Consider the following 26,702-nt stretch of genomic DNA (forward strand, 5'->3'; position numbering starts at 1 on the left):
TATGTGTAAAATGAGAAAGGCAAAAGAATGTGGTAGATGTTTTTATTCCCAATAAAGAAAATCTGTATGTCAAAATAACTACTATTATTATTGTTGTTGTTATTATTTTACAACTCTTAACGTTGCAATAAACTCAATATGGACATTTAGTAGTCATTTCTTTATGTTTCATGGTCTCTTAGGTGTATGCGAAGGCATATGATTTCAGATTTAAAAGCACTGATGCCCTCTGGTGGACACTAAAAGGCATATTTGCCAAGTCTGAAGTGTGTTTCACAAATGTGGCCTAGACAATTAAAATGAAGCTTACATAGTTAACTAGTACGTTACATCTAGAAAGAGTCAGGAACTCTACTCTAAAGACTTCAGAGTATAACTTTAGCTGTATGAAACGATCTGGGGCTGTATGTATAAAACTTCAAAAAGTTAATAGAGAGATTGAATTGAATGAGCGGTTTAGTCAAAATTTTCTGAAGAGACACGATTGCTTTATATGATGAACAGATTGAATTTCGGCTTTTATTCGCATGTAAACATTAATCAAGGCAAATATCAGTTGTGGTAAACAGAAGCTCAAAAATGTTTGCTTGACGTGCGAGAACCACGCAGCACGTTTGAGCTTCCCCGAGATGTTTCTTGTGCGTCAAACAAATACCGTTGAGCTTCTGTTTATGTTCGCTGATAAATGTTTATAATATGTGAATAAAAGATTAAATTCAATCTGTTCATCATATAAATTGATCGTGTTTCTTCAGAAAATTCGGACTAAAAGTTTTAGTTTTACGATCTGTTTATTAACCTTTTTAAGGCGTCAAAGTGTCAGTTGTGTAGCTGTCAATTAATGGAGAGACCGAAAGCTATTTCATCAAAAAGATCTTCATTTGTATTCTGAAGATAAGCGAAAGTCTGATGGGTTTGGAACAAGAGGGACTGTAAATAATGACAGAATTTTAATTTTCGGGCGAACTAACCCTTTAAGAATAGGCTGGGATAGTTCACACAAAAATGAAAATTCTGTCATTATTTACACTCCCTCATGTTGCTCCAAACCTGTACTGATGTCTTTCTTCTGCTGAACACAAAATAAGATATTTTGAAGAATGTTGGTAACCAAACAGTTGATGGCCCCCATTGACTTCCATTGTATTTTTTTCCCCATACCATGGAAGTCAATATGGCCCATCAACTGTCTGATTAGCCATTTTAAACTAAGGACTACAGCGATGTCAACCCAAAAATGGCCGCCAAAGTTTTGCCTTGCTTTTTTTGTACCTGTAGTGGTAGTTTGTCTTTTTTGCCAATTAATTTGGTCAGATAAATACCTTAACCTTAGTTTGGTTTAATCAAACTTGTTGGGTCATTAAAAACAAATATCACCTCCGGAAATCACTTTTGGCCAGTACTGTATGTTTGGTGTGGCTAGTGCAGTACTGTGGACTGATGGGCCCAAGTCATCACTGGTGCACTGCTGTATTCTTCCAGTTGTCAAAAACATATTGAAAGTATGTATTTATTACTTTAATTTCTTTTAGCACTGATTTGTAGAGTGGCAGATGTTATTAAATGTCGTACTTGGTCAGTCATAAAAAGAATACCTTGACAATCAAGCTTAATTAGTTTTAGCAACTCCCTGCCATCATAACTCCAATCACAGATCTTCATTGGAAAGTGTGTGTGGTGTCATTGGTTCTGCTGCCACCTTGTTTCTCCTAGCTTTCTTACATCTAGGAATAAGAGTAAAATTGCATCATTCTTAGAATTTTGACACACTTAGGACAACATTTTTACTCTGATCGGCTTTTTACATACAGCCCCAGGTCCCAATTTGTTTCTCTTCCTCAGAACTGTGAATATTAATATGTATTTTATTTCTATATGCTCCTCTAACCACTGGATATCACTATTGGATTGAATTCTGAGGGTTTGGGGTGGAAGAGATATCTTGGGTAGTTTGTTTTCTATTTTCCATTATTTACCGGTTTCAAATTTTAGGTTGGGTATGAATACGACTAGGATTTTGTTTTGTTTCTCCCTTTATTGTATGTAATTGTGATTACAATGGATTTTGTGAAGTTGTTAAAAATATTAAAACATAATTTAGGCCTAAGCAGTGAATAAGAAATTGGTCTATATAGTATTAAATTATGAATGACATACATTTTGAATTCCCATGTGTCTATAAATTAAAATAATGATCTCTCATTAGTTTCTCATTTTCAAGTAAAAACATTAAGAAGAACAATTTCTAAGACAAAAAACATTGAATTTCATTTGAAATGAGACGCATTCAATTGTACTTTGGTTTAATATAAATGAATCACTGTTTATTGATTATTTTATCAATTCGCCACTTGTAGAATACAAGGGCATTCCTTCTGCCACATACATACAACAACTAAACATTTTCAAACCAAAAAAAAACAACACAGCCGGTCCTGCAGGAGCAGAGAGTGAGATTGATGTCAATCATCCAGCAGCATGGCACACATTGACAGTGCAGTCTGTGTGTCCCACTACTTATGACCGTACAATTTAATTTCAAACAATATCAACTCGCATTTAGCAGAGAGAACATTTCAAATGCAAATATATATGCACAGGCAGTACATTTGCATACACACAGACTCTTTTCAATCGCTGTAACCACCTTGTGGCAGTCCATACTTTCAGGAAGAGAGCAAGTAAATTCTTGGACTAAAAGAGAAAAACACAAGTTGTCTTTGCCTCTATAAAGTTTGCCTATAGGCTGATCAGATAGTTGCATTGGGTCTACAGACATCATCTTTTCCAAAAGTAGCCAAATTTGGAAAAAAAAAAAAAAGAGAAGTGAGTGTGTGTGTCTCTAGTTTCCCTGTCACTGTGGTAACTGAAGGAGCGTTCCCTGTCCAGACGGGAGGTAGGTAACATTGCGAGAGCGGCTGAGCTGGAAGGCGATGTCCTCAGCTGCCTCCAGCTTTCTCAGCTCCACCAGGCCGTCACCAGCTACTGCTAGAGAATCAGCGATCAACAGCGCAGCCTGGGAGTCTCCTTCCGCTGATATAATGGCTGCCTGCTTCTGCTGTTCTGCCTGAGAGACAATTACAGAGACAAATGTTATATCACCTGTTGCTTGTGGGAAAAACAAGCAGTTTCCCATTTTAGATACAAAAAAAAAAAATCACTTTTTAATCATTAATTTTGCCTTTAAAATATGAATTAAACAAATAAATATATACATAAAAGTCAAATATATACTACCATTCAAACGTTTGGGGAAAGCTTTCTTTTTTTTAAAGAAACAAGTATGTTTATTCAAGGAGGCAGATTTCTGTCAAATAAATTCTCTTTTTGAACTTTTTATTCATCAGAGAATCCTGATTTTTTTTTTTTTTGCTTTCTATAAAAATATTAAGCAGCAATTGTTTTCAACATTGATAATAATACGAAATGTTTCTTGAGCAGCATTTTAGAATGATTTTTTAAGGATCATGTAATGAGTTTTTACTGTATTTTTGATCAAATAATTGCAGCCTTGGTCAGGACTTCTAAGAGGCTTCTTTCAAAACCATTAAATCTTACCGACCCCAAACTACTGAATGGTACACAGTATATTTAAAATTAGAATAAAATACAATGGAATTATTTCGCCATTATCTTAATGCAGGGAGTATTCCACATACATTGCCACATGTTCTCAGGGTAAAAATCAGATAAATTTTGCACTAAGCAAAATGCACATTTTGTTTAGCAGGTGATTTTGGTGTTGATAGTGTGCGTAACTCAAAACATTGAGAGTCATTTACATAAACACCTTATAGGTTTGGTATCGAAATGGGGAGAAACTCAAAGACAATTTTTACTTGCATTTGGCAAGTGTTTATTTCAGACCATGCACTGCACAATATTCCATTTTGAGGCTCTTACCTTCTCTACAACAAACCTGGCTCTCTCAGCCTCCTGCTGTGCAACCTGCTTCATCTCAACAGCCTCAGTGAACTCCTTGCCAAACGTCAGATGTGTCTGAGGGGAGAGAGACAAAAGAGTGAGACACTGGAGGAGAGAGAAACTGAAAGATCAACAGAGGAAAAAAAAAAAAGGTCTTTACCAGAGAGACGTCATCTAGAATGAGACCGAAGGTGGACGCTCTTTCCGTCAGATCTTCACTGACCTGCCTGGACACCAGCTCTCTCTGAGTGATGAGCTCACCGGCATCAAAACGGGCCTGCGGAAAATTGAAACACTTTAAAATTCCATTTAATCCAGGCCAGGTTTTAGTTTCATCTTATGTTCCGTAGACATCACCAACATCCAGCCCGTACACATAACCATCCAAAAGTTTGGGCTGAGTACGATTAAAAAAAAAAAAAATGTTTTTGAAAGAAGTCTCTTATGCTCTGCATTTATTTAATCGAAAATACAGTAAAATCAGTGATATTGTGAAATATTATTACAATTTAAAAGAACTGTTTTCAATTTTAATTCATTTAAAATATAATTTATTCCTGTGATGTCATTACTCCAGTCTTTAGTGTCACATGATCCTTCAGAAATCATTCTAATATGATGATTTGTTGCTCAAGAAACATTTCTGATTATTATCAATGTTGAAAACAGTTACTGTTTGTTCACACCGCCGCCAGCGAGAGCGTCAAAGTAGCTGGAAGTCATTCGTTTTCAATGTGAGCCGGCGGCGAGCTCCGGCAAGTAGCGGTGTGGGCAACTTTATGGTAATGAGCTATGACATGGTTCGGCGGCAACCAATCAGAATGTAGAAGTCCTCCGCTTGAGAGAGAACACAGTCGTGTAAACTTTGGTTCCGACCAAACATTAGTTCCCATTTCCAAGCAGCTGTGGCGGGTTTCCCATACGACGTGTCCCATGTATTAAGGCTACACTTCAAACAGGACAGTTATAGTAATGTAGGCTGCACACAAATTAATGTTAAAGGAAGTTCACTTTAAAATGAAAATCCATCCTAGGTGTATATGTCTTTGTTCTAGCAGACGAATAAAATCAGAGTTATATTAATAAACACCCTGACACTTCAGAGCTTTATAATGGCAGTGGATTGCAACCATCAGTTTGAAGCTCAAGAAAGTCTATCCATCCATTATATAGAAACTCCACACGGCTCTGGGGGGGTTAATAAAGGCCTTCTGAAGCAAAGTGACGAGTTTGTGTTAGAAGAATATTAATATTTAACATTACAAAGTAAAATTTTAGCTTCCGGCCAAACGCCTTTTTTGAGCTTCAAACTGATGGTTGCAATCCACTGCCATTATAAAGCTCGGAGGGTGTTTATTAATTATTATAATTATTGCGGCCCCTTTAAATAAAGTTTACAAAACCAAGCTTTCGATCTACGTCGGAGTCCACGTATCTTTCTACAGCGTTGTTGGCAGGGCGGCAAGAGCGAAGAGCAGTGAACACAGTTATGCTGCTTAACATTATAAAAAACATATGTTGATATGTTTTTTGTTCAAAAGAACAGCGTTTTACAAATGTCATTACAAATGTCTTCACTGTCACTTTCGATCAGTTTAATGCATCCGGGCTAAATCTGACTGACCCCAAACTTTTGAAGAGTAGTGTACGTGTCTTCATAACGTTATGTATATGACACTCACCACTACAGCCTTCAGAACCTCAGTGGTGATGGAGGGCAGCACTCTCTCATCATAGTCCTCTCCGATACTCATGAAGATACGTGGCAGTTGTCCAGCAACTGGTCTGAACAGGATTCTCAGCGTGATGTTCACATTCTGCAAATCTGAGAAGGACAAAGACAGACCATAAGCCAGTTTTATTAGTAAAGACAAAAGAATGAACAGCAGAGAAGCAAGAAACCTCAACATATTGTGAGAAACAGAATGAGATAAACATTAAAGAATAGACAGGGTAGACATAAAAACAAGAACAAATGAAGAACAGCAGTCAGTGGCGTAACTTTGTTTTAAAAAGTGGGTTGGGGGTGCTAATACAATGATATGTACACTAACAATTGCAGAAAAAAGAACATTACAATGTCCAGAAAATCAATTCCAATAGTACATTTGAGTTAAATATATCGACACAGAAGTCATGTTTAATGTGACAGTTTCATCCTTACATTCACTATATATAGCACAATATTAGTCCTGAGATTCTTCACGTGAGTGAATAAATATATAGATTCATATGGAACGCTCTTGTGCCTTAAGGGTCTGGTGGCAGAACTTTTGTTAAAGGGTTAGAAAGGTTTTGGGGTCTAATCTTCCCTGGTATAGTTTTTTTTCTCTCATTAAAACCAAAGGTGTTCATCAGTGATTGTATATCAACAGCAGGGACACATTTATGTGCATTTGGCTTTGGATTTCACAGGAGCGAATAGAGTCTCCGCAAGGGTGTTACGCGATAGATTGAATTGCTCGTCTGTGCGAAGAGAGAACTGATAACAGCGGCAACAACCACTCACCATGATCTCAAAAACAACACATTCCAGCACTAGATCCCCTCTTATTTAACACAAACTAATTAATTGCTAATTAAATGGAGATGTTTCTTTCTGTTAGGTACATCCGTGCCACGAAAAGTTTAAAAAAGTGGTGGGGACAATATGGACCCTGGCAAAAAGTGGTGGGGACATGTCCCACCCTCAAATTACACCTATGGTAATCAGACAGAAACAGTAAAAGAATGGCATGATGTACCTTTGCTACCAGTGATGACTGGCACATTGCGTGGACGGGACCTGCAGTCAAAGATGATTGGCTTCTGCACCCAGGGTATAAGGAAGTGTGTGCCCTCCCCAACAACATCATCCTGGACACCTCGAAACCTGTTGAAGATGACAGCCCTGTGTCCCGCATCCACTGCAATGAAAAAACATAAATTAAAACACGTAGCTTGACATATCAATTTTATAAACTCAATACTGTTTTATTAGGTACATTACACAGAGTTTAAGGAGTTGATCACCACTGAACTTACCATTAAATAGAGCAGAATTAACTACACCTCCTCCGATGGCCAAGGCCAATCCCAGCTTTCCAATGGACTCAAAGAGTTTCGCCATGGCAACAGTCCTGATAAAGAGAAACACATTAATCTCAATCATCGCTTCATGATGATCACTTATGAATGTAAAAGCCCTTAAATAATCACAACATTCCGTCCGGTCAGCCTTGACTCTTCAGCAGTGACATGACATGAATGAAACGCGCTAAGCTGTTCTCACTTTGAGAGGGTCAGACATGATCAGCGAAAAGCATCGGTAAAACAACCGTACAATTATAAAACACTCCAGATAAATCGGTATTTGCTAACACAATAACTTATATGAGAAATATCAACAGGGACTAAAATACTTCCGTCGTAGTGAAGTTTAATTAATTAGCCTGCTACACGCTAATGTTGCAACTGACATGCAATCATGTCCTCCTGCCAACCTTCCCACAAAGATAAATTCCCTTTCAATAGTCCACATTATAATTATTGGCGCTGTGTAAATAAAACAAATACATCAAATCCATATTAAAATAATCTCTCCCAACGAGACCACTCACCCACTACGCTGTTAGATCACAGTGACCTCCACCAGAGCCTGCGCACGAGAAACACATGAAAAAGTGGCGTTTGAGCATGCGCAGAACCTTCAACATAGACTCATCTGATTGGAGAGGGGGACACGGTAGAGAACGCCCCCGTGAGTAACGATAACTTTTATTGGGTGTACGTCTGCTCGTTGCTTGTTATTAGAATGAGTGAGGAGGACTTACGGAACACAGAATGCGGGTGTTTCTGTTGGACCTTTGGCACTGACTGATGGCTTTTTACAATTGAACTTAAACATTACGTTAAACGTAGTAGTTGTAGTCTGTTTCGATTGATCTGTAATTGTTTGTGGTTTTGTGATGTTTGCTGTTCTGCTGCAGCAGGTTATTTAGGTATGCTGATGTAGCAACAACAACAACAACAAAGAAAAGAAAAAAGAAGAAAAAAAAAACATAGACAACTTTTTCATTGTACTAACAATACTAACCCTTAACCACTAGTCTACCACAACCTCGATAAAACAGGAAGTTGTATTCTCACAGAAAAGTTTTAGCCCTATGGACCTGTAATAGTTATATAGTATTATAATTACAGGTCCATATAAATAGGATATATAAATATTATTATATATATATTTAAATAGGATATGTATATGTATATATAATTATTATATATTATTATATATATATTTTTGTGGAAACTACATAAAGTAGTATTGACAATCATTTGATTGCAATATTTCAAAGCGAATACCTAGTTGGATGATTTAAACTTTAAAGTATTAAATAAATGAAATAAAATACTTGCTGAAATGTGCTACATCAAGATCAAGACCCAGCTACAGTAAGCCACGTGATACTGTGACTCCTGCTCCGGGAAATCCCACATTGAGCCTCCCCTCCCTTCCCTGGATGACACACCTCTCTTCCAATGCGTGTTATTATATATAGAGCATTGCGCAGCGTTCATCCAGTCGTCTTTAAACTGACGAATCCACCTGGCAGTTTAAAGGACGTATTCTTCTGAAACTGTAAGTCTCGTTTATTCTGCAATAATTGGAAGACGAATTGCCGTAACTTAAAGGATAACTTAATTAGACAGCCACATTAATCTAACTTGGTTAGTTGTGAATGTTGCTTAATTAGTTGGTTTGTGAAACGCGATGACATCAAATGCGAACGAATGGACGGAGATCTAAAGCGCGGAGGACGATGCAAAAATTTTATGTAAAGCAACGCTGCACATAAGCAAAACATCGACCGTGCTTGCATTTTTTAATTGCAGAAGACTCTCGTAGTGTACTTGGACTTTAAATGAACATAAAGTAATTATGATCTTTACACGCCCAGTATATCAAAAAACGTTAGTTTTATTTGTGACGTCGTTAATCACAGGCTTTATCTGCCGAGTCAGGCAATTATTTCAGATGTCATGGATTTTTTAGGTTATATCGTCAATAAAATAAAAAAGAGGGTTAGTGCAAGTCTCTAATTTCCGCGTTCACCCTCGGTGTTTTACGATTGGTGCACCTTGAGCATCGACAGCCCTCCTACTGACGTCACAGCATGCGGAGATTTGATTGATTGACTCGAAGACAAATGTGTGTTTGCTTTATGGGTTGTTGCTGTGGTGCTAAAAATGTGAACTTCTTGTACAACGCCCAATAAACAAACAAACAAAAATAGAAAAAACGACACGAAAAAGATTACCTTGCTTTGTTTCTATTCTAAATGCAACCATTAAAAATACTCAAATCATTTACTTATGATGTTTTAATTGTTTCTAATGTTAATGTGGTCACTTTTGTCATGCATGACAAAAGACTTAAATTTGGTGAAGGTCAGTCAAAATATGTCCGCTGTCTACACAGACTATTACTAATGTCACATCTTTTGCCATAGTAGCAGTTTTGCCATAGTAGGCCTATACATTTGCATACATTGCATTTATTACAATTAACATCAGATTAAAAAATAAAAATTAAACTCTTCAATATGATATTATGGCTTATTGAACTAAGGTCACTTCTCTGCTTCAAAGTTTTTATATAAATATGCTATAATAGTGTTCGAATTATGCCATCTGTCACGGGCCATCTTGCTTAGTTTCCAAAGAGTATGTTCTTTGTCAAAAAGCAACATCCACCCATCCATCCTAATGAAAGATAGCATTTTACGTCCTTAAAGAACACTTGGATTACATGACATTGCAAAACTTAGTTTGTCAGCTACATTACCTGATATCACCGATTTAGGGCAAGGGGTGATGAAAGAGTTGTGCAACATTCTTAGAGATGTGAGAGAAGAGCTTTGATTGACAGAATTTTCTGTTCCAAACTAAAATCCATATTTTAGACTTGATGAAATCAATGACTTCTCAACATTTGATCAGTTATAATCTCAGTTAAAAAAGACAACGAGCTAAGTGTTGTCATCTGACCCATAGCAGCGTTATCATGAATTTGTCCTAAAGAGATAAGAAGCTGAGGTGTGTTCGCTCTTGGAAACTCTGCTGACCTTTATATTATTGGGTTTTTCATGCATAATAAAAAACTGACGTAGACAATGAAAGTTTTTTAGATATCGGAGGGCAAATGGATGCTGTCATAAACATTTAATCACATTGTGGGAGTAATATCACTGTATTACACATGACCCTGAATTTTTTTTATTTGATTTTATGTATTCTCTGGTCACTAATCCCTACATAATTCCAAATTAAACTATGTGAGGGTATGCTTGTAGGAACAAATATGGATGCTAATCAGATGCTCGGTGCCTCGATCATCAGGATCCCGCCTCACCACTATATCCATGTCTTGGATCAGAACACCAACATTGCACGGGTGGAGATCGGCCCTCTCACCTATATACGCCAGGACAATGAGAGGTAACTTAGAAAACTGCAGGTTAACTACTGTATTGTGCAAATGCCGTTGAAATACAGGTTCTGGCTGGCTTTGGCTTTTAACATTTGACCTAAATAGATTTTTCATTATTTGATGTCTACAATGAAATTGCAGGGGCATTAAATGTAGGGCATTTGCATATTAGTAGTGTTATCCAATTTCAAACTGTGGCGAGGGAGAGAGTTGCTGGGAGACTGTGTGTAATCAAGCCTATTTCCATTCCTCTATTGCCCAGAATCCAAACAACAGCTGATAAGAACTATTTATGAATAGTGTTTGGATTGATGTTTTATGATTCATAGATTTATTTTTAGTCTATAATTTTTCTCTTTTACTCATTTTTTAGTTGCTGAGACTGATGCAAATGTTTGGGGTTGTAAGATTTGTTAATGTTTTTGAAATAAGTCTCTTATGCTTATTACCAAAGCCCCATTTATTTGATCAAAAAATTATTTAACTATATTTTAAAATGTAATTTACTAGATGTCAAAGCTGAATTTTCAGCATCATTACTCTAGTCTTCAGTGTCACATGATCCTTCAGAAATCATGATGATAAATTGCTGCTCAAGAAACATTTCTGATTATCACTTTTAAAAACAGCTACTTACTATTTTTGTGGAAACCGTGATACATTTGATCAGGATTCTTTGATGAATAGAAAGCATTTACAGCATTTATTTGAAATAGAAATTTTCTGTAACATTCTGAATGTCTTTACTGTCACTTTTACAGTATTTATTTCTATTAAAAAAAAAAAATCTTACTGACCCAAACCTTTTGAATGTAGTGTATGTATGCTGGTATTACTGTATGTGATTGTGTTTACTTGCCCGTATCACTGAACTCATCCTCGCATTTTCTACCAGGGTTCTGTTTGCCCCCGTCCGCATGATCATGGTGCCGCCCAGGCACTATTGTGTCGTACTCAACCCTGTCACTCGTGATGATGAAGGCCGAGTTCAGTTTGACGCATCAGGGCAAGCTAAGCTCAGACATGCTGACCTGGAGATCCGCCTGACCCAGGATCCGTTCCCTCTTTACCCCGGTGAAGAGGTTCAAAAGGTATGGAGTTATTGTATGTCTGGGAAACATGTTGCTTTGCAGCTTGTGGCTTCGTGTGGGTAGTTTCAACAGGTTGTGGTTTCCGTAGTGAGTCGCAAATCTGTGTACCAAACCTACGAATTTCCCATCAGCTCACATTAATTAGGTCAAAACAAGCACCATTTTGCAGCAGTTAATGCTTGGTTCTCTCTTTAACATTTATTATAATTATTAGTGTACATCATTATATAAGTATTACTTACATATTCTTCTCTGTCTCTCTAACTCTCGCAGGACGTGACACCGCTGCAGATTGTGTTCCCGGACACAGCTCTGCGTCTGCAGGCCCTGCTGGACTTTGAAGAGCAGGGAGGAGAGAAGAGAGTAGCAGGAGACGAGTGGCTGTTTGAGGGACCAGGTACCATTGCAGCACAACTAACATTAGCTTTAGCCAGCCTGGAGTAGTTTCCTGTTCAAAGCAAATATCAGTTGAAAATAATGAAGTTATAAAGTTATCAGGGGAAAATAAAAGGAAGTAAAGTTATTCCTCAAGGGGTAATGCTACAGTATATAGAAGAACGTTTTTTGTTGTTTTGTTCCCCACACATAGTGAGTGAAGACCAAATACCTTTCAAGAAGGTTCTTCTCTTATTCAGTGTTGCTTTTCCTAGTATTATTATGTTTAATTGAAAACATGTGTTTGAGGAATTGGCCATGAAAAGGGAAGCGGGTTTATTCTGCATCAATTTTCAGATATTAACTACATTATGCTAAAGGCAGGTAGCTTCAGATGCTGATCAACTGATAGATTAAAGGGGTGGTATAATGCCCTTTTCACAAGATGTAAAATCAGTCTCTGATGTCCCCAGACTGTGTCCCCGGAGTTAAAGTCCCCAGAGTTAAAGTCGTCACTTTTTGAGGTTGAGCAAAAACGCGCAGTTTTAAATGCAAATGAGCTGCTGCTCCCAGCACAGAGGGCGGAGCTTCAACAGTTTGTGTCCTTTCACCTCACACAGACATGCACTGAAAATTTCAAAACCTTTTAGCCTTTTATGTTCAAACCGGAGTCAGATGGAGAGAAGTGACAACATTTAGAAGTGACAACATGTAGACAACATTTCTGAATGGTTAGTTGGTGAATTTATGTGGCTTATGTGTAGTTATCTTCTAGTCATTTATTAGCATATTCTGTCTTGATAATCTATAAATCGTGTTCCAGGGGTGGGTTTTATTTAAATTTTAGGGTTAATGATGTCACTAACCCGGGAGGAATGTTGTGTGGTCCCTACCAGCCGTTTGCTGTAGTCCTTAAAGAGCAACTTGCAGGTTAAATTTATAACTGAATTAATACTTGATATTGTCTGAAGAGGTTTTTTAAAAACACATATGTAGAAATTACTAATAAAATCTAATTGGTTGTAGAGATTTTGATGAAAATGTGCTAGGCTCTGGAATACGCCTTTCCCCCTATATAGCAACGCGTCATATGACGTATGCCGAGGTAAATATGAGCTCGCGTTCAGCCAGCGCTCTCATTGTGGGTGTAGTAGTTAGAGCAGTAGTGAGCGACAGAGAAAGTTTTAGATCGAGTTTTAGAGAAGCCATAATGGTAAATTATTGTGTTTGTGCTGGTTGCACAAAATGCAGCCTGTCAGGACATCGTGTCCATCATTTTCCTTCTAGGAAAAACAAGGCTTTTCGTTCTTGGGTGCGTTTTGTTCAGGTGAAGAGAGCAGACTTCACTGCCGCGTCTGTCACCGCACACTCGGTCGTTTGTGGCGCACATTTCACTCCGGAGAATTATGCACACATCTTCGGGTTCTCCCGCCGGATGTAGGCGCGAGCACAACATCAACTGGCAAACGCAATGTAAGCGGAACGAAACTGAGCTACTCGTTATTGTGTTTGTGTGGACTGTTTATCAGTTTGGACCAGTGCAGCGCGAGCCTGATCAAGCAACACTGTAACTGCGAGATCCAGTAAATAAAGCATTTGAATTCGCCACTGAAGTAATAACATCGCTGCGAGATCTAGTGAGAAATATTCACATTTCTCCGTTATTAACGGATCGAACAGCGCTGACGTGGAAACCAGGAATAAACATTGTGCAATGAATGAACGAACTATCCAGTGTCCACAGATCAGCAACATTCACCATGGCTTTACTGTAGTAACACTAACTGCAACCATGGAAGTTGGGCATTTTCCACTAAGGCCCAGTATGCATCCACCTCCCTGCAACACTGACTTTCCTCAGCTGTAAACATTGCCTCGCATTTCCCACACAAGCACCTATGGAACAAAAAATGTTTGCAGGAATAAATATCTCTCTGTCTCTCGATGAGAAACCGCTAAGTTATATCACGTAACGTTAGTCTGGGCGGATATTAATGAGCATGACAAACGCCTGATCAAAGCTTAGTTTCTGTTATTGTAAGTTCCAATATGTTCTGTCTAACATTAATCCTGGCCTGTCCCTGCTCTCTTGGCAGCCTAGCAGGCTCATAATTGTATGGCTGTGGTCCGTCAACAATTTCCTCAGCGTCCGAAATGTCATTGCAATCCATTTTTCTCTGTTGTTTGAATCGACCGCTCTCCCTCGTGCTACGTCACGACTCTCGCCCGTCACGCCCATTTTCAGATGCGGAAGTAAAATTTTCTCACAAAAACGACTTCAGAAGCCACTGTAGCGTATTTATAAATTTTTTTTTAAGAAAATCTAGTTCCTACATTATTTTTCTATACATTGACTTGTTGGGTCTTCTAACCTGCAAGTTGCTCTTTAAAAAGCAATTTCTTTAAAAGCAAATATCTCCCTTTGCTTTGAACTTTGAGCGTTGTAACTTTGCAGATGTTGTGTATGCTCAAACAGCAATATTACACACTAACTAAAGTTAGAAAAGTGAAATCATAATCAACCACCCCTTCAAAATAAAAGTCAACCTTCAAGTGAAACTTCATTAGGAATTGATTAGATTGAATATCATTTGAATAGACCAGAATGAAGCCAGTTTGTGAAGTTAGCTGAAAAAGAAAAGCTAATTCAATTACAGTATAGTGCATTGCATCCATTATAATGCATCCATAAATTATTGATTACATCATATGATGTAAGATGTCTAACCTGCTGAGCATTTCTTTCCTGGCAGGGACGTACATTCCCAGAAAGGAGGTGACGGTACTGGAAGTCATAAAGGCCACAGTGATCAGAGAGAATCAGGCCATTCGCCTCCGAGCACGGAAAGAGGGCCTGGACCGCAGTGGTGTCCAAAGAGTGACTGGTGCGTGAGACACACTTGCAGACATGCAGACATAAATAAAAAATGTAATTGTCATAATTTACTCACCATCATGTTGTTCTTTTATTCTTCTGTGGCACAAAAAAGATGTTTTGAAAAATGTCCTGCTGTTTTGTCTTTTATGTGCAAACATAGTTGACAGTTCATATTTTGCATGCATATTTTAAGACAAATGGCTAAAATTGTGTGTATGGGTCTCAGGTGAGGAATGGCAGGTCAGTAAGGTGGGAGCTTATCTGCCTGGAGCTCACGAAGAGGTTGTGGATATTGTCAATGCTTTCATCCTCACGGACAAGGTACCCTCTTCTGTCCCTTTCTATACCATCGCCGCATGTTTTTCCTCTCTTGTTTCACCATTCACACTTAAGTCTACAGGTAATGAGGGATTGGGGGGGTTAATTGGTTCAACAGTAAGGTTAACGTATAGCACACATTAATTAAGGATGAAAGCACTTCACTAATGAAGTCACAGCTTCAGAGCACACTTTGCCCCAGATGTAATTATCAATGCCTGCTTGTCATTTCGTCCTTCATCAGAAAGCTTTGCATGTGCGCGCTGTCCGGCCGTTCCGGGACGCCGGGGGCCGAGAGCGGCGCACTGGAGAGGAGTGGCTGGTGACTGTGGCAGACAGAGAAGCTCACATACCCTCTGTCGCCGAGGAGGTTGTCGGGGTGGTTGACGTGACGACTCTGAACAGCAGGCAGTACTGTGTGGTCCTGGACCCCGTGGGGGCCGATGGAAAACCTCAGCTCGGACAGAAGAGAGTGGTGAAGGTGAATGAACACAGGACAGCTACAGCATTTAATGTTAAGTGCACTGAAGGCTGCTGCACTAGATAAACAATGGCCTAAATAAGTAGGACACTTAAGTCACAGGTAAAAAAAAAAAATATATATATATATATGAATGAAAATGGCATCTGCAAACCAATTTAGCAATTTTTGGCTAAAATATATGCAATGAAAAGGAGCTGAGAGGGTCTAGGGTTTTTATTCTTTTCAAGTAATATTAAGTGTGCATTTCAACGCAGTTGTGTGGGAGATGTGTACAATTTTTAAAAATGTTTTTAAAAGTAAAAAACAGCACAATTGAGATTACATTTTAAAATGCCTGTTTTCTATTTAAATGTATTTTAAAATGTAATTTATTCCTGTGATGTCAAAGCTGATTTTCAGCATCATTACTCCAGTCTTCAGTGTCACATGATCCTTCAGAAATCAGTCTAATATGATGATTTGATGCTCAGAAAACATTTCTTATTGTTATCAATGTTGAAAACGGTTGTGCTGCATAATATTTATTTGTAGAAACTGTAATGAACATATATTTGAAAAAGAATGTATTTAAATGTATTTGAAATAGAAATGTTTTGTAACATATTATATTAATTTCTGACCAACAACTTTTATATACTCTAATAGCAAAACACAACTTATAGTTTTTAATTAATACCAATACCAATTTTTTTTTAATTTAAAGGTTATATTTTTTTTTATTTAACATTTCATGTTAAAATACCCGTTTTTCTAACCCATACATGCTTAAACAATTGCCTGATGGGCTGAATGAGCCCTTCTCTGATGACTGCGATTGCCTCTATAATCCTGTACAGTAAAATAAATAAGAGGGATTTGGGTTGGAATTTGAGACTGGGCGTGACGTCATGCGCGTTCAGTTGCAGTTTCGCTTGTCGACAGAGGGGGCATAGTTCTGCAAAAACTCAGAGACTTGCACAATGCACCTTTAATTTTAATTTTTTATTTAAATTCATTTCAAGTGTAACATGCACTGACTCTCTTTCTTCCTTATTCTATCTCTCCTTGTCTCACAGGGTGAGCGTTCCTTCTTCCTCAGGCCTGGAGAGTATTTGGAGAAGGGCATTCAGGATGTGTACGTGCTGTCTGAGGAGGAGGGGCTCGTGCTGCGTGCTGTCGAGGCCTTCATTGACACCGAGGGGGTACAGGACATCTTTAATCATTTATAATTAGTTACTAAAATGACCCTTTTAGTACATGATTAACAAGAAATTCAGTATATGAACAGCTGGTAGAGTTGTAGCATTTGCATACAGTGTTTAACAGGTGTTCTGAACACCTGCGCTCTGTGAGAGGAAAGACATGAGAGCTCTGATTCATTCAAATAGTATTTAAACAAGGAGAGAAACAGACCGAGTATAGGGTGAAAATGAAGGGTGGAGACCTGTTGTTGGAGATTTCGGAACAAAAGAAAACAAATAGAGAGTGGGCGTATTGTGTTTGCCTAGTGTACACAGATATTACCTGTTTCGAAAGGTGCTGCCGTTGCCCCTTGATCCCAATTGTTAATATGTCCCTTTCAGCATTCTGAAATCTTTGTCTTTATGTTTACGTGATAAGGAGGCACATACCAGACAAGAGTGCTTTTTCACCCACTCGTTCTTCAGTTTGTGAACAGAGCGCTTCTGAAACTCATAATCTACCTTGTCATAAATTGTGTGAACAGGAAGAACTTGATTCTGGATCACTGAATATACTGTGTGAATGCAAGTCCCCATTCAACGCGGACATTTAGAGCACTTTAACGATAGACAGAGGGGCAAATCACTTCCTTCATTAATTCATTCCCTTCTCCCCCCTCCCTGTTATAAATACTTTAATTCCCATCCTAATTTTTCTCGATAAATATGATTTCAATCTGTTGCATTTCCTTTATTTTTTAATTTTTTTATTATTCACTCTTGCTTATGCACACACACACACAGTCTGAACGTATGCCACTTGTGCTGCAGAGTCCGTCCCCACCCTACAGTAATGTTTGCCATTGTTACTCCTCCCTCCTTCTTTCTTTCACCCCATCTCTCCACCCCGTACCATTTCAGCAGGACAAGGTAGATGAAGAAGAAGGGGAAAAGCGGACCAAAATAAGGGGAACACAGCGTCGTCCAGGTGATCGTTGGATGCTGCGCGGGCCAGTCGAATATGTGCCGCCTGCCTCCGTGGAGGTGATGCTTAGACGAGACGCTATCCCGCTGGATGAGAATGAGGGAATCTATGTCCGTGATATCAAATCTGGAAAGGCAAGATAAAAATGATCACATTTTATTTTCTTTGTTTTTCAGAATCCCGTCATAAGGATATTATGAATCTTGTGGGCCCGAGAGCAGTTAAAGAAATAGACATGTTGTCTATCTTTACAGTCATCAAATCTAGCATCTAATGACATTTGATTTAAAAGCTACAGCGGAGGGCAAGATATTTTGTAAATTTTGACTTAAATTTCAGTCTATTCCTCAGACAAGGCTGTCATAAGGCTTCAGAATATTAAATATTATAATAAATATACTAATATAATAATTATTTCATTATAATAATATCTTTATTAAATTAATACATAAATTGTATTCATTTTGGAGTTTGGCAGCCCCAGTCTCTATTCACTTTTATTATAAGGAAAAGAGTGGCTTGGATGGAAAATCCACCTTTTGTGTTCAGCAGAAGAAAAAGTAATATGCACTGGGGAAAATATGAGGATAAAAATAAAGAGAATTTGTCCTTTTTGAGGTGAACTATTCCTTAAATTCTTCTATTTCAGTTTAGTGCATTATTGTAAGATAATAAGGAAGACTCATGTTTCTAATTGGAGAACTATAACTTGAGTTCAATTAATTAAATTCATATTGGCACAACAAAACAAACACAAGGGTAAACGGTAAAACCACACAAACAGCAACATAATGAAATTAAAGTGCTTCATATCCCAGCTGACTTTATGTTTGGTTTTCAGGTGCGTGCCGTGATTGGTCAGTCATACATGCTAACGCAGGATGAGGAATTGTGGGAGAAAGAGCTTCCAGCCAATGTAGAGACTCTTCTGGCCCAATCCCGTGACCCGCTAGCTGACCGCTCTGATCGAGGAGGGAACTTTGTGCGAACTGAGAGAGATCAAACCAGAGTGGTGTCTTATCGTATCCCACACAATGCGGCCGTGCAGGTGTACGACTACAGAGAGAAGAAGGCCAGGTAATGTAATGTTGTTTGTTTGAGTGACAGTCATATTATTATGCAGCGTCTTTCCTAAGACATTGTTCACACCTGCAATTTTGCTTAGTTTCTGTACAATTCTTCTTATGAGTGTTTTCATTTGTTTCAAAATCTTATGTGTGTTATTCATGTTGTGTATTTGTTACAGTTAAAATTTAAAACCTAAATTTTCTCTTTCACATTCTGTGTCTCTCACAGGGTGATGTTTGGACCTGAGATGGTGATGCTGGGCCCTGATGAGCAGTTTACGATGCTCTCCCTTTCCGGAGACAAACCCAAGCGTCCTAATGTCATCAAAACTATTTGTCTCTTGCTTGGCCCAGACTTCTGTACCGACATCATCACCATAGAGACGGCTGACCATGCCCGCTTGCAGCTGCAGCTCTCTTACAACTGGTACGTCGGGGTGTGCGTGTGCTCTAAAGCCTTATTCGAAATGTCTCGGAGTACAAATGAAGTGCAAATAGACTATATCATTAAAGGGATACTTCACCCATTAGCATTAAGCTTTGTATCAGTAGAAACCCGGTGGTATTTTCGAATGACCGAGCTTCCCTCCCTCATGTCCAACTGAGACGAGAGATTTCTGTATTGTGTGGCTGGAAAAAAAAACTCAAATGATGCAAAAATCGTCATTTTGCGTCATCGGAGGCTTGTTTGGCCAGAGGCGAGAGACTACAGCCAGTAGTAGGAGCTCGTTCCGCATGTGTTCAACCCGCCCATAGGGGGATCTCACGATAAAACGGCGTCTTTTCAGTTTCGAGTCGACTAGTAGCCTAGTTGTATCATTTCTTCCGATACTGCCCTCTGTAACCGGTAGGCGTGGCTTGGGAGTGGCCTCGTAGGGCAGCGAAGCAAGTGCATTCTGGGAGTTGTTGTCTTTCATCCGCATGAGCCAAAAATACATTTTCTGGCTTTTCTCAGTCTAGAAGTCTCCAACTTCTAAAATTATTTCACATTTCTACTACATAAATGACCCAATTTAAATACACATTCATCTTTCCAGCGGTGAAATATCCCTTTAAGCTGAACAGAGCAGTGACCTCTTTCTTTCTTTCTTTCTTTCTTTCTTTCTTTCTTTCTTTCTTTCTTTCTTTCTTTCTTTCTTTCTTTCTTTCTTTCTTTCTTTCTTTCTTTCTTTCTCTTTCTTTCTTTCTTTCTTTCTTTCTTTCTTTCTTTCTTTCTTTCTTTCTTTCTTTCTTTCTTTCTTTCTTTCTTCTCTTTCTTTCTCTCTTTCTTTCTCTCTTTCTTTCTCTCTCTCTTTCTCTCTTTCTCTCTTTCTTTCTTTCTCTCTTTCTTTCTCTTTCTTTCTTTCTCTCTTTCTTTCTCTCTTTCTTTCTCTCTTTCTTTCTCTCTTTCTTTCTTTCTTTCTTTCTTTCTTTCTCTCTTTCTTTCTCTCTTTCTTTCTCTCTTTCTTTCTCTCTTTCTTTCTCTCTTTCTTTCTCTCTTTCTTTCTCTCTTTCTTTCTCTCTTCTTTCTTTCTTTCTTTCTCTCTTTCTTTCTTTCTCTCTTTCTTTCTTTCTCTCTTTCTTTCTTTCTTTCTTTCTCTCTTTCTTTTTCTTTCTTTCTTTCTTTCTTTCTTTCTTTCTCTTTCTTTCTTTCTTTCTTTCTTTCTTTCTTTCTCTTTCTTTCTCTCTTTCTTTCTTTCTTTCTTTCTTTCTCTCTTTCTTTCTCTCTTTCTTTCTTTCTTTCTCTCTTTCTCTCTTTCTTTCTCTCTTTCTCTCTTTCTTTCTCTCTTTCTTTCTCTCTTTCTTTCTCTCTTTCTTTCTTTCTTTCTTTCTTTCTTTCTTTCTTTCTTTCTTTCTTTCTCTCTTTCTTTCTTTCTTTCTTTCTTTCTCTCTTTCTTTCTTTCTTTCTTTCTACCTAATCTTTCTTTCTTTCGGGTATCAGGCACTTTGACATCAAACTGCCTGCTGATGCGGCCCAGGCTGCGACTCTGTTCTCAGTGCCAGACTTTGTGGGCGACGCATGCAAGGCCATCGCTTCCAGAATCAGAGGAGCAGTTGCCTCAGTGCAGTTTGACGACTTCCACAAGGTATTTGACACACCTTTAGAGCTTTATTGCTCTGATACTTCTCTTTCCTACATGTTTAGTGTCCTGACTTTAAGCCATAATTGTGTTGCAATGATTGATCATGTGCAAACCTGAAAACCCATTGACAAAACCCTCAGCATTTGAGATCTTTTACATAGCTAGCCCCTGCAATCGTAATTGTGTGTTTCTGTTGTTTTGTCCCCTTCCAATGTATGATTAAGCCTCTAAAAAGAAGTCAAGAACACATAAAAAAAAATCACTATACCATGATTAATGCTAATAGATGACTTTTATTGACATTATAACAGACACAAAAGTGGAAGAAAATTCAAATCACAGTGTGCTTTAAACAATTATCAAAACATGGTTAAAAGACAGTGGATTTAAAATCATTGATTGCTCTAAAACTAGATTACTCTCAAGAAGTGTGATTTCATTACTAATTGGTTGATTGTGTGAAAAAATATTGGTAAGGTTTAATCAGTTATTAAACATGTAGTTTCCTTATATTATTAATGATTAGATTCTTTAATAGGGTGTTTTCAAACCACGAGGGCAGTTTTGTTCTTTTACTTGTACGCCAGGTACATGTCCATGCCTTTGTTGCCATCATTCAGGTTTTTGTTAACGATATTAGCCTAGAAAACTGGATCCTGGTTATAGGTTTGGATGTTGTTACTGTCTCCTTCTTGTACCAAAGAAAGACCTGGGTTTTAGCTTCTTTGATACCCTCATTGAGATTAACATCAATCATCTGAAAGAGTTTCTGTTTGAGATCACTTTCTTCAGATGGAGAGGTGGAGACATTTTATGGAGAAAAGGGCCATTTACAGCCAATACAGGCAATTTAAAAGGAAATATATGGTTTTCAAAGCTTTTTGAAAGTTAAAGCGTCACCTATGGTCCGATCTCCATCAAATTTTGCATGCTTCTTTAGAATGTTATGTCACAAATGGTCACCAAATTTGAGTTTTCGTTTAGGATTTATAGACTTTTGAGTGTATTTTGCCATTTTATTTTTTAAATAATCCTGTTATAGCCAAAATTTGCATTGGTTTGGTTCCGATCGGGCGAAATTCCTAGGACTAGTTCGCAAAAGTAGGTTTTTAACATATTCGCAAATATTTTATGAATGGTTTGATTGACAGCAGTGGTTCTTGAGGCAAAGTTGTTCAGTACGAGGAGATCTATCAAATGATATGAATATTGTGTGGATGTGTGTAACACCATGTGATGAATGATGGTTCAAAAAATCTGTTTAAAGGTTGTGTCAGTGATTTCAGGCCCAAAAAAAAGATCACATTCATCTAATCTTTCCTAACGATCCGCTAGCTGCCCGCCCCATAAGCATGGTCGCTGCTAAGTCTCTGTAGGCAGCCTAGGCTCTGAGATCTGCACACAAAAACAATTGGTTTCACCAACCACTCAAAACCAAAACAAATAGTGTTCCAACCAATCACCGACAGGGAGTGGGTGTTGTGAGGTTTTGTGCTCGTGCACGGCTGCATGCAAAGTCGGAGCTGAAGAAGAAGCTGGCTCAAAACCTCACAACACCCTCCCCCTCCCCTCCGGCCTGCTTATGGGGCGGGCAGCTAGCGGATCGTTAGGAAAGATTAGATGAATGTGATCATTTTTTTGGGACCTGAAATCACTGATACAACCTTTTAAGTTGTTCAAATCCTGACTTTAAAAACATGCCCGAGTCTTATTTGTCCTTGTCTACTCTGATCATATGAATCTTTCTATTTCAGAACTCCATCAGGATCATCTGTTCGTCCGTCTTTGGTTTTGATGAGAAGCTTGCGGTGCGGTCCAGTCTGCGCTTTAACCAGAACGGGTTAGTTATCAGCAGTGTGGACATTCAGTCTGTGGAGCCGGTGGACCAGCGCACCCGCGACGCCTTGCAAAAGAGCGTGCAACTAGCCATTGAGATCACCACCAACTCACAAGAGGCTGCCGCACGGTACAAACCAAACACTTCACCTCTCTCTCTCTTTCTTTATGATGCATTTTTTCCCTTAAATTCTTTATATTCCTATTTTTCACATTCAATAATTAAAAATGTTAAACATTTAAGTTATTTAATTTAAATAGAGGTATTTAAATATGTGAGGTATAATTATTTAAATTTGTCAATTTTTTAATTTGACAGAATTTAACATTATTATGACCGCCGCTAGCGAAAGCGGTCATATAGGGATTGTCAAAGTTTTTTTGTTTTTTTTTCCGTCACCTACTGAATTTTTCGTCAACGATACCAGGGACACCGAAGCACCGGGGAACATGAAATTTGGTGGGCATGTAGCCCCACTAGACTTCTACGGAAAAAAATTCGTTTGGTCCCCCCCCCCCCCCCGCGCGCTGGGCCCCCCCAAACCCAAAAAAATGCAGTTTTTCCTACATAACTACCTGAACCGTGGCACCGAGGATGAAGAAATTTTTATGGTATGTTGCTCTTAAGGGCCCACATCAACCTAGCCCATAATCACTCATTTGTGATTTGCGCCCCTCCCATAAAAAATGAAAATGCAATATTATTCTACTTTAATCGCCCCTATCTTCAGTGGAGATGTTCAGAACTGCACCATATTTCATGTGTATGATTAACTTGACATCCTCTGGGGGTATCCTCTGCTAAGTTTTGTAGAATTTCATCCATGGGGGGTTATAAAATAAATTCATTTATGTGCACATTTAGTGACTGTACACTCATCGGCCTGTAGATGGTGCTGTTGAGCGAAGGGTTGCTGGTTTAGGATGATACTGTCACACACACACACACATGCAGGAATACAAACAAACGCAAGCATGCACACACACTGACATCCACACGCACAGACACACACCCATACACACACATACAAATCCACATGCACAGACACACCCACACAAACACACACGCGCACACATGTACGCACACATACATACACGCACAGACACACAGACACACACACAGACACATACACACACAAACACACACACATACACACACACACACACACACACACACACACACACACACACACACACACACACACACACACAGACAGACATGCACATACTATTACTTTTTTTAGGTATATACATAAACACGCAATACAGCCAAATTACTCCACGTCATTTATTTTTGTGGAAAGCCAGTGCAGGCCTGAGCGGCGGTCATATTTTGTACCGCGATGCGGTACATCTAGTTACATACTTAATCTCTTAAGGCCAATTCACACCGCACAGACAATGTTGTGTCAAATGACACACCGAAAAAGAAAGCTCAAAAGAAACAAAGCGATCAGCAATAAATTGTGGATGAGAATAGACTTTAAATAGAATAGACTTTCATTGTCATTGTGCAGTAGAACCATACAACGAAATTTGCTTGTGCAGCCTCTAAAACAATACTCACTTTACACACTCACACAATAAATAAAATAAGAAAATATAAAAACATTAGCAGGGCATCCAACATGATTTTTCAGTTCTGTGATGCCAGGGGATAAAACTGTTCTGCAGCCTGGAGGTGTGTGCGTCTAAAAGCAGAAGAGATTGGTTTGAGGGGTTTGTCTCATCCTGTAGAATATTATGCGCTCGGCGGATGCAGCGGATCTTAAACATCGTCCAGTGGGTGCAGGGGAAGTCCAATGAGGGAACTTGATCTCCCACAAACAGCCACAACCTATACTGAGCACTGCATGTTTCAGATCTGAAAACCTAACCATAGAATTCCACAAACAGGAGTCATGCAATCAATTAGAAAGAGTTTGTGCAATCACAGGGAAATTGACAGCATTGGAGATGTGTATAATACTGCTGACAAGGTTAGAACCAGATATAAAACAAATTTTGAAAGGGTAATCCAAAATACTAATATCCAATAAACAAGTAAAAGCAAAATGTAGAAGCAGTCGAATCAGACAAAATAACCCTTCCAGCTGCAGAAACCTGGAAACAAAATCCAGATAAAATATCAATATATAATTAATTACCGGTATGTCAGAAATAATAATTATAACAATTATAACAATTTACATTGATTAGCCCTAGAGAAATGACTTTTTATTTTAATTTTTTAGGTGTATTGTCATTATCGTTATATTCAATTCAATTCAATTCACATTTATTTGTATAGCGCTTTTCACAATACACATCGTTTCAAAACCGCTTTACAGAAAATGCATGAGTCCACCTTACAGTATATAGTGATCTGTGATCAGAGGTTGATAGTTGTGGTGTGGACTCTCCTATTCTATCCGTCCTTGGTGTGAACGGGCCTTTAGCCTGATGGGTTTCTTTTAATCTAATTCTCAGTCTCTTCGTTTGTCTTAATTTACATAAGCTACGCTTTGATCTGATGTTTGGCTTTGAGGAAGAATCAAGCTTCTGTTATTCTTCCAGCTTTCCACATTTGTCTGTCGTGCCCATTTACACTCTTTTCCCTTCTTTTAGACATGAAGCAGAGCGTCTGGAGCAGGAGGCTCGGGGTCGCCTGGAGAGGCAGAAGATCTCAGACCAGGCAGAGGCAGAGAAGGCGAGGAAGGAGCTGTTGGAGCTGGAGGCCCAGAGGTGAGTTCACTGCAAGGGTCAGTGCTACGCTCAAGCTTGTGCGCTCATTTAACATTTTCACGGATAAAAATCAATGTGTGTGCGTCCCAGCGCTGCAGTGGAGAGCACAGGAGCAGCGAAGGCCGAGGCACAATCTAAAGCTGAGGCAGCTCGTATACATGGAGAGGCAGCGGTCGAAGAGGCCAAGCTCAAAGCAGAGGCTCAGAAAATCGAGGCTGTATGTCATCCAAAATGTGCTAGATCTCATCTTTATCTATTCTCACCCTTTTGGATTTTGACCATTTTCCTCTCCTCTGTGTGTCAGGACTCTGAGCTGGCCCGTCTGTGTAAGGCACGTGAGCAGGAGCTGAGCTACAAGAAGGAGACGGACCGAATGGAGGTGGAGAAGCGGCAGAAGCTGGCAGAGATTGAGAGTCTGCGCTTGAAGCAGTTGATCGAGAACCTGGGCGCCGATACCCTGAAGGAAATGGCCCGAGCCGGGCCCGAACTACAGGTGAGTGAACTCAAGGACTTTGAAATGGCAAATTAACATCTTTCTATTGAGGCTTTGCATCATAAATGTTTTCATAATACCATTTTGAAAGGATGTGAGGTGTGAAAAGATTCTACTGTTTCAATATTTTGTCATATTTTTGGTCATATAACTATTTATCTCACATGTACCGTTTTTGTTTTTTCTTATTCTGCAGGTGAAGCTCCTGCAGTCTTTGGGTCTGAAGTCTACTCTTATTACAGATGGCTCTTCTCCTATTAATCTCTTTTCTACTGCTAATGGCCTCCTGGGGGCTCTGCAGGGCAAAGATGAATAAATAAAAAATTGGGGAGACGGAGGTTACGAGGCCTTATACCACATGAAATGCATAACAAAACTGTGATGTAATATCTAATACATTAAACCAATGAAAATGCAGTTTTAGCAGTACCCTTGTTGTCCTGTTTTTCATGTGAACTAATGCTCAAAAGATTTTTTTTTTCCTTTCGGTTTACTAACACATTTGCTCTTTCAAGTCTTTACTTTTGTGTTATTGTGTTATGTTGAAATGTGCCTAGGGTATCTTCATACTATTCATATTCAGTAGCTAATCCCAAAGAACTTTCTAGAATTTTTTTTTTTTTTACTCTGCTCTACTTTTTCCAGCAATGTTTAATAATGCCTTCTCAAATATCAAATAAAATATTTTGCATTTACGTCAGCTGTCTTCCAACACTTTTTAATAAATATGGCAGGGGTTCTCAACTCTTGCCCTCAACGTCCTCTGTCCTGCAGAGTTTAGCTCTTACCCGGATCAAACTCAACTGCCCATATTAGTAATCCTGAAGACCATGAT

The 26,702-nt window shown here is 38.7% G+C and overlaps 2 protein-coding genes across 4 annotated transcripts; one reads left to right on the top strand and one right to left on the bottom strand.

Annotated features, from left to right (window-relative positions):
• Positions 1 to 2,027: 2,027 nt before the first annotated feature.
• On the bottom strand, positions 2,028 to 7,617 carry phb (prohibitin). The gene is made up of 7 exons (XM_081370831.1): positions 7,524 to 7,617; positions 6,949 to 7,043; positions 6,669 to 6,830; positions 5,607 to 5,749; positions 4,085 to 4,201; positions 3,904 to 3,999; positions 2,028 to 3,067 (listed from the first exon to the last, which is right to left on the bottom strand). Exons 2-7 carry the CDS (start codon positions 7,031 to 7,033, stop codon positions 2,855 to 2,857), a joined length of 816 nt encoding a protein of 271 aa, XP_081226957.1. The 5' UTR covers positions 7,034 to 7,043; positions 7,524 to 7,617; the 3' UTR covers positions 2,028 to 2,854.
• A 740-nt stretch (positions 7,618 to 8,357) lies between these two features.
• mvp (major vault protein) lies at positions 8,358 to 26,562 on the top strand (the record flags this gene model as incomplete). Of its 3 annotated transcripts, none has more annotated exons than XM_081370843.1 (17): positions 8,358 to 8,542; positions 10,257 to 10,401; positions 11,289 to 11,484; positions 11,758 to 11,881; positions 14,613 to 14,744; positions 14,964 to 15,058; positions 15,300 to 15,536; positions 16,595 to 16,720; positions 17,624 to 17,818; positions 18,526 to 18,761; positions 18,981 to 19,178; positions 20,673 to 20,817; positions 22,569 to 22,780; positions 25,258 to 25,374; positions 25,465 to 25,591; positions 25,679 to 25,867; positions 26,064 to 26,562. In XM_081370843.1, the coding sequence occupies 16 exons, from the start codon at positions 10,265 to 10,267 to the stop codon at positions 26,181 to 26,183; spliced, it is 2,586 nt and encodes an 861-aa protein (XP_081226969.1). In that variant the 3' UTR covers positions 26,184 to 26,562. The 3 variants fall into 3 exon arrangements, with proteins under 3 accessions (XP_081226969.1, XP_081226968.1, XP_081226967.1); XM_081370842.1 differs by having other exon boundaries at positions 8,382 to 8,542; positions 17,621 to 17,818; XM_081370841.1 differs by lacking the exon at positions 8,358 to 8,542 and having other exon boundaries at positions 10,247 to 10,401; positions 17,621 to 17,818.
• Positions 26,563 to 26,702: the final 140 nt, after the last annotated feature.

This window comes from Scardinius erythrophthalmus (genome assembly GCF_964197995.2).
Source record: "Scardinius erythrophthalmus genome assembly, chromosome: 1".
NCBI lineage: Eukaryota > Metazoa > Chordata > Actinopteri > Cypriniformes > Leuciscidae > Scardinius > Scardinius erythrophthalmus.

What these genes read in the sequence shown, in the direction of transcription:
- phb (XM_081370831.1), bottom strand. Translation starts at nt 7,033, where the DNA reads ATGGCGAAACTCTTTGAGTCCATTGGAAAGCTGGGATTGGCCTTGGCC. An exon ending in TAATTCTGCTCTATTTAATG is followed by an intron (nt 6,831 to 6,948) that starts GTAAGTTCAGTG and finishes TTTTCATTGCAG; the next exon opens with TGGATGCGGGACACAGGGCT. An exon ending in TTCTAGATGACGTCTCTCTG is followed by an intron (nt 4,000 to 4,084) that starts GTAAAGACCTTT and finishes CTCTCCCCTCAG; the next exon opens with ACACATCTGACGTTTGGCAA.